Raw genomic sequence first — 7,685 nt, forward strand, 5'->3', positions numbered from 1 at the left:
TTTCACTATGGGGGACAAATCGGGAAATCCATACGACATGGACGGATCGTCTTTCGATGCTGATCGGTATCTGCAGAAGCTGCTAAAGGTAGAACCAAACACTTTTCTCCATATGCTGTCTTTAATCTTGCTCCCCATAACTTGATCTAGGAATGTTCGCTCAAACAAATCATGGACACCGAGTCGACGATTGTGCGCCAAACGCAAACCCTACACAGTGACATGCAGACGCTTGTGTACGAAAACTACAACAAGTTCATCTCAGCCACCGATACCATCCGTAAGATGAAGACCGACTTCAAGTCGATGGAAACTGAGATGAATCTCTTGATGGCCAACATGCAGTCGATAACGGACTTTAGCGAACGGATCACGGACACGCTGCAGGAAACGCGCTCGCAATTGACCCGCTTGTCCGGTAAGCACCAGTTGCTGAAGAAGCTGCAGTTTCTTTCCTCGCTACCGGCAAAGCTTAAGACGCTGATCGAAGAGGAGAACTATCAGCAGGCCGTGCAGGAGTATTCTCACGCACAGAAGGTACTACAGCAGTACGGCCAGCAGCCATCATTCCAGGGTATTCAGGAGGATTGCATCAAGATACTTGATGAGCTAAAGGAGCGACTCAAGGGTGAGTTCCGGCAGACGGGCAAATCCGCCCAATCGCTGACGGAAATCGGCGAGTTGCTGCTCCAGCTCGGTGAACGGCCGTCTTCGCTGGCAAAAGAGATGCTCGAATGCGCCTCTAAGCGGCTGCACGAACAGATCGTCGTCCTGCAGGATCAAACCGATCGCGACATGATCGAGTTCATCGATCTCGGCATCGAGGGCTTCCTGAAGGATCTTACGCTGGTGATCAGCTCGTACAACGACATGTTCCTTACGAGGCACCTCGAACAGGAGGCGGACAATTTTGAGCAGGTGGCACGGCTCGACCTGAACGAGTTCGTCAACCGAAATGTGGACGAGTACCTAGGCCTGGTGCAGGATCGAGCCGAGCTGGAGATTGGCCACGGAGACTCGCAGATTATCCTCCGTGGGTTGGATCGCCTGCACCGCCGCATGACGGCAATGAAATCGCTCTGCCGTGCGGTCGACATGAGCAAATCGGGTATCGACATTATCGTCAACGCCGCCCAACAACTCTGCCAGACGCACATGCGCTCGTTGAAGGATCATTTCGCGGACCGTCTTAGTTCGGTACGGTTGGCACTTGTTTCGTCCAACACAGCCTCCACCGGTAGCGCTTCCGCTTCGTCCTCGCAATCGGCAGCGGGTGGTGGACAGAGCAGTGCCAGCGGAACCCCAGGCAGTGGTCCGGGAGGACTTCGAGAGCTCATATCGAACCTGTACATCTCCACCATCGAAAAGGTGAAAGGTCTGATGCAGGATCTACTGATCTTCTTGCAGCCGGAGTGGTCCTTCAACCTGAAGGGAGACCCGAAAGGTATCCAATGCATCGAAGGTATCCGGGAGAACCTACTGGTTGCGTTTCTACACCACTTCTGCTCGACAGTGAATGGATACGGAAATGTCAGCTCCACCGCACCTCCAACGCTGCTGCTCGTGCTTTCGAAGGTGTGCCTCGAGATGGACCGTGCTGGTGTTCACGCGCTAACCTCACTCGTGGACGAGCTGTACAGTCTGGATGCAGAGCGTAGTGCATCGCTCGTGCACGAGTCAGAGCTCTGTACGGAGATGCGTGATTCCGCCCAGTTGCTGCTCGATTCGTACGTACGCGTACAGGGTCTTCATCTTTCGCAGATGCTACGGAAAAGCGTGGAAACACGTGACTGGCTCAACTGCCTCGAACCGCGATCGGTACGAGCGGTCATGAAGCGCGTTGTGGAAGAGATTTCATCCATCGAGCTCGTGCTTGGCGAGCTGTACGATAGTAGTGCGATCACGCACGGTGGCTCACGTACCACTGCCAGCAGTGATTCCAGCCGCAAGACCCACTTCAGCATGGCTGCCTCGAAGCAATCACAATTCCGGTCGACTTGGTCGACCTATACGCCCCAATCGCAGCTAGATAGCAGCTTCGTATCGAACATCCAGCGGTTGTTCTCGGAGAAGATCGAAATATTTGCACCAGTCGAATTCTCGAAGGTTTCCATCATCACGGGTGTTATTAAGATCTGTCTCAAAACGCTGCTGGAATGCGTACGACTGCGCACGTTCAGTCGGTACGGTCTGCAACAAATTCAGGTGGACGCACACTACCTGCAGATGAATCTGTGGCGCTTTGTTAGTGATGAAAAGTGAGTAAACACGGCCAAGTCTGTCCATCGATTGGAGGTTATTAATGAGGCGTGCCCGGTTGCATTTTTCTTACAGCTTAATCCACGTGCTCCTCGACGAAATCCTCGGATCGGCCGTGCTTCGCTGCCTCGAACCCATCCTCATGGAACCCAACGCGGTGGAAATTATCTGTGAACGAAACTAGCCAGTAGCGGACTAGCAGCTTTCAATTACCCATGCGACGAGCATCCGAAACCATTTACATGCATGCGCAAGTCATAACCAATAAAAGACTCGCGAATGGTATTATATTTATGGAAAATAAAATGGCTAAATTGTACTTAATGCTAGTACAGCCCCGGGCACGTGGACGTGCGAAAGCGAACCGAAGAATGGTCTTTTGTTCTGAGCAAGCGACGTGATTGGTTTAATCGATCATCGCTGCACTATGGGGTAATACATGTCAAATGATCTCCGCTTTTATTTATTACTTTAGTTTCACCTGTTTTCGTACAAAACAAATGCTACATGCTTCGGGAAACAATAATTATTTCACAGACGATTATTGAACACAATTCTTGTTTTGTTTTGTGCCCAAAATGAAGCTTCTTTATTCAGTTAAATAATTTAAGCCCGAAACAAATCTCACAATTTATGCCCACCAAGATCCCGTAGTGCACCTAGAACAACAAGCGATCGTGGGTGAGAGAGATAGGATGCGGATATTCACCGCGCCAAAACGAGCGGCGATATGGATTGATAACGCTAGAGGGGGCCAAAATGATAACCTAGTTTTGCAGATGCGTGGAAGCGAGACGACGCTACTGTCGTCGTACCAGGCTGGTAGCAACCTCTTTGGAGCATGTTCTCCTGTTATCGGCCAGTTTTCGATAGCAAAATTTACCTTTTTGTTGAGCGCCGCACAAAAAGAGATTTCTCGAATCTGGTGGAATTTTGGGGCTGAATTGCGCGGGAAAAGTACCGTACGCACGGTGATTGGTGGCAGAATTTGGGGGGTTTTGGAAAGATAAGTACTCCTGCATGATTTAGCTGCCGTAATTATGGGTCATTGCTAGAATGTAAGATGCACAAAAAGTGCAACAATGCAGTTCTGATCGATGTATTATGGATTAAGGCGTTTTTCTTTCGTTCTTTTCGGAAATAGCAACAAGCGCTCGTGTATAAATAAGGATGTGAATAAAATTACAGTTCTATTGGATGTTATTTGCATTTCTTTTATTATAATAATGACGGCGTTACTTGTATTTGAACAATTTTCCCAATAAGCGGAAGTAGTTATAAAAATAACCCTCTTATACACGCTCTTTCTAGTACAATCCAATATAATTTCGAGTACAATCCAGTACAATTTAGAAACAAATCGCTTTTCATGCCACAAATAGGACATTCTAAGCGCAAACTTACCCTTTGTATCGTCAACGTAGAACGAATCTTGTGCATTTGCATTTACCCTTGATCCCCATACAACCGCGAACCGCGGTTGTCCATATTTCGGATATTCAAAACCCATAAAACGCAAGGCAAAAGGATGATTTTTGTTCATTGTTTTTTGTTGACTTTTTCTTATTTCACTTTATATGATACAAATTTATGTACACTACAATCACATTAATCATTAATTTGTTGTTTAATTTGTTGTTTTTCTTTCCTGCGCCCCGTTCTTCATCCGTTTTGTTTCCGTATTTCAGTTTCATTTGTATTTTTGTTGTTGCGGGGGCTTTTCCGTATGACGTGCGACCCACCCCTACACTACCTACTACTCGCTTTTCTACCACCGTCGGAAAACTTTTCCTCACGACCACTCTCTCTCCCCGTCGCTGGTTGTGGTTGGTTTGTCGCTATACCGGTCCGTTCCTAATCAACCGTACTAAAAAAAACACATCTCTCTCCAAGAACCGGCTGTATTTTCCCCGTTGGTTCTACTGTTCTGAATTTTTTTGATCGGGGGTGTGTGTGTGTGTGTGAGTATAGATATTTGTGTTGTTTATATTTCGCTATGCCTCCACTCTACAAAGGATCTTCAGCTCTCACATGTGTCTATCCTGTTTTCAATTGGTGTAGTACAATAGTGGTGAGCTTGCGGTGTTTTAATTTAGTCTTTGCCTGCTTATTTCATCATATTTCTGTGTGCGACGTGCTTTGTCTGTACCGCGGCTAGCGGACTTCATTTGGCGCTTCCGGAAGGAATTGGTTTTCACAATATTTCTTTTTTCTTGTATTATTACTCAATGTTCACAATCACTCAAGAGCACACTCTCTCTCTCTCTCTCTGTCTCTTTTGTTTATTTGCACTTTTCTTACGATTAGCTTTTTATAGATTTCTGTTTTCCTTTCTTCTTCTTTAGAGCGTGTGTATGGTAGGGGAGGGGGTTTGTTTGTGTGTCGTGATAAAAATGTACTTTTCTCTCCCCTCTTGGGATAACAGGCACCATCCCCCATATCATCTTCCCCCGGGGCTCCCCGGACACGAAGGGGGAGTAGTAAAAGCAAGTGAAATTGTTTGCTTATCAAAAAACGAGAAAAACAAAATTGTAACAATCAAAAACGCATCTATAAAAACTTCATTCGTTGCCAGTTGCGTCCTAGTACTGCCCCCCGAAACACGCACGCACACGTGTGCCTTCCCCGTACCTGGGGTTAACTAGAAAAGAAACTGAGAGTATTTCGCGTTCGATTAACATAAAACCGACCAGTAGGCGGTTGCTGTGGCAACGGTAGAAAGAGGTAAAAGAAAATTACTATCGACAGTGACCGTCGGGATGATCCTTTGGAATCCCGACACGCGTGCGTGCACCCTCGGGTGTATGTGTGTGTGTGTATGCGCTGCAGTATGCGGCGATAACGTTTAAAATTCGACAGATTCAATTTCGACAAAAATCGACGCGTGTCCTTGCGGGGAGCGTTTCGTAAATTTGGTGCAACGGAAGGAAGGCTCCCACGCACATCCTTCTCCTCGCCAACACACCCGCCCGTCGGTTGCTGTCGGGTTTTCTCAGCCCTCACACATCACAATGAATTGCAATTTGTTTTGTTAATATTTGTTATCCTAGTACACGTGTTTTTTTTTGTTTGTTTGTACGCGACACACCGCGACTTGTCTCCCTGGGATCGACTCCTCGTTCGCCATCGTAAAACGGATGCCCACACCGTGTGGTTTGCGGCCTGCGATCGTCAGGCAACGATGTAACGAAACTCCCCCATCTGGATATTAAACGCTCGTGAAAATTCCGCGGGCCGGTGTTTTCGTGGATGAAATGTGCGAGCTTTTTGAGGTTGGTGTGTCGATTCCATACGAATTCCGTTCCAGTTCGATCGCGTCTAGTGTCTAGCGCTAACTATATAAGGTATAAGTTTACAATAGTAATATATTTCCGCATTCTCTCTTCCCAGCACTCATTCACTCACTCTCTCTCTCTCTCTTTCTTAATAAACAACGCCCTTCTCCTCACTACCGCCGTTGCATTGTCACCCACGTGCACTCTTTCCTGCTCGCACCGGAAAAAAGAAAACTTATCGATAATGCAACTTATATATTACGAGTAATTATCTTTCCGTTTCGCGCCCTTAGTGCAGTACCCAAACGAACGGTAGAAAAAAAAAACTTACAAACGACATGAGAACCAACAAATGCGCATTTAATAGAGGTATTTTCGCGAATAGGAAACAACTTAATTTTCCTCACAATCTCTCTGTTTCTCTCTCTCTTTCTCTCACTTTCTCCCTTTCTGTCTCTCTCCCTCACACGATTACGATTTATATCCTTTCGATCCGTCTGTCTAGCAAATCCTTCTTCTTTCTGTCCCTTCCACAAGCTATAAAATAGACTATCCGCTAAATCCGATATATGCACTGGTTTTGTATCTCTAACATGGACGCATACGATGGGCACCCAAAACGTGCAGCCGTGTAAAGTGTCTATATGTGTACAATTGAATGTCCTGTGTGTATTTATGTATGTGTATGTGTGTGTGTACATGTGATCCTTCTTTTTCTTTTTCAATTTCCGTATGACTCACAATGGGATGTGTGTTGATTTTTGCCATTTTCTCGATTACATACATATGTTTCGTCCTTTCGTTTTTTAGGTGTTTGCTCCCCCCCATTTTCGCTCTTAGCATTATTTGCCCACCCGCACACGTGAATTCTTCCTTTGGTCTTGCGTTCATAACACCCCATACAACACATCCGGCTCATTGGCCACCCAAAACAACGAATATGCCGGCGGTTCAGCATCTACTACTGCTCGATTATCCGACAACCACAATCTACTACTGGCGTGTGCCAACGTTCACGCTTTCGCTTCATCACATACATTTTACAGCTTTCCTGCGTAGATCAACCCCTCTATCCCGCGATTGGTACTGTTATTGAAACTGTGTTTATCAATAGAGTAGTTACTTTTATAGTATCGTTATTAGTAGCATTATCCGTATCATATGATTAGTTATTATTATTATTATTATTAGTTTTAATAGTAAATTTGTACATGTTTCACATGCTACGCGTTCACATTGACCGATTGGATTTTATGTTTTCGTTATGTATGTATTATCCTTTCCACGTTCCATTTTCTCTTGTTATCTTCTTGCCCTCAGCGTACCTGGTTCTTGTCTGTCTTTACTGTTCTTGCTCAACCTTTAACACATTTGCACTGCCCGTCGTTTAGAAGAAAAAAAGTTGCCATTCTAGTGACTCGGTTTGTATTATCGGGGATAATGGTTTTTTTTTTTTGTTCCTGGGTTTAGGCTGTATCCACTCTCCTCTGCTGCATTACCGCTCTTTTCGTTTCCGTTCCCAGCACACCGTACTAAGACGGATAGCTGTGCAAGCGAGAAAGCTAATTTGGGGGTGCCATATAAGGAAGTACGAGTGTGTAGAGGGTTTTTCTTTAAGCCCTAGTGCAGCTTAACTCTCGTTCAGTTGGCAAAGTGAGTTGTTGCTTTCTTATTTTAATCCAGCGCGCCAGCAAAGACACACGATCTCTCGTTTTCGCAGTGCATCGTATTACGTTTTGCTTGATAAAAATGTGTCCCAGCAGTATGCAATGCCGTTTTCGAGCGATCCTTGACCTTCCACACTCTTTCTCTTTTTTTGTTTTTGCTTGTGCATTGCATTGCGAATGTGCGAAGTTTTATCGTTTGCTTGGGAAATGAAAATCACTAAAATTCGTTCCTTCTCCTTGTGCTGCTCTTACACGAACGCTCTATTTCCACCCACAAGCAAGGAGGGGGGAGGGGGACGCTCTCACACACATTCATATTCATGCGGTTCGTTCATATTGTGTTATATTTTTTGTACGTTTCGCCTTCAATCTCGCATCCACCCGAGAGGATAAGGAAAAAGCCTATCCAAGAGAAAACACTAACATGACACAGGAAACGCGCTGTTTGCAATTTGTTATAGCTAAATTGATAGTGGCCTAGGTG

General features: G+C 45.7%; 1 protein-coding gene across 1 annotated transcript; it reads left to right on the plus strand.

Annotated features, from left to right (window-relative positions):
* Positions 1-7: 7 nt before the first annotated feature.
* Positions 8-2,596, plus strand: LOC128725710 (vacuolar protein sorting-associated protein 51 homolog). Its single transcript, XM_053819476.1, has 3 exons — positions 8-88; positions 151-2,258; positions 2,335-2,596. Exons 1-3 carry the CDS (start codon positions 8-10, stop codon positions 2,441-2,443), a joined length of 2,298 nt encoding a protein of 765 aa, XP_053675451.1. The 3' UTR covers positions 2,444-2,596.
* Positions 2,597-7,685: the final 5,089 nt, after the last annotated feature.

Source organism: Anopheles nili, chromosome 3 (genome assembly GCF_943737925.1).
Source record: "Anopheles nili chromosome 3, idAnoNiliSN_F5_01, whole genome shotgun sequence".
Classification (NCBI taxonomy): domain Eukaryota; kingdom Metazoa; phylum Arthropoda; class Insecta; order Diptera; family Culicidae; genus Anopheles; species Anopheles nili.

What these genes read in the sequence shown, in the direction of transcription:
- LOC128725710 (XM_053819476.1), top strand. Translation starts at nt 8, where the DNA reads ATGGGGGACAAATCGGGAAATCCATACGACATGGACGGATCGTCTTTC. An exon ending in ATCTGCAGAAGCTGCTAAAG is followed by an intron (nt 89 to 150) that starts GTAGAACCAAAC and finishes AACTTGATCTAG; the next exon opens with GAATGTTCGCTCAAACAAAT. An exon ending in CGCTTTGTTAGTGATGAAAA is followed by an intron (nt 2,259 to 2,334) that starts GTGAGTAAACAC and finishes TTTTTCTTACAG; the next exon opens with CTTAATCCACGTGCTCCTCG.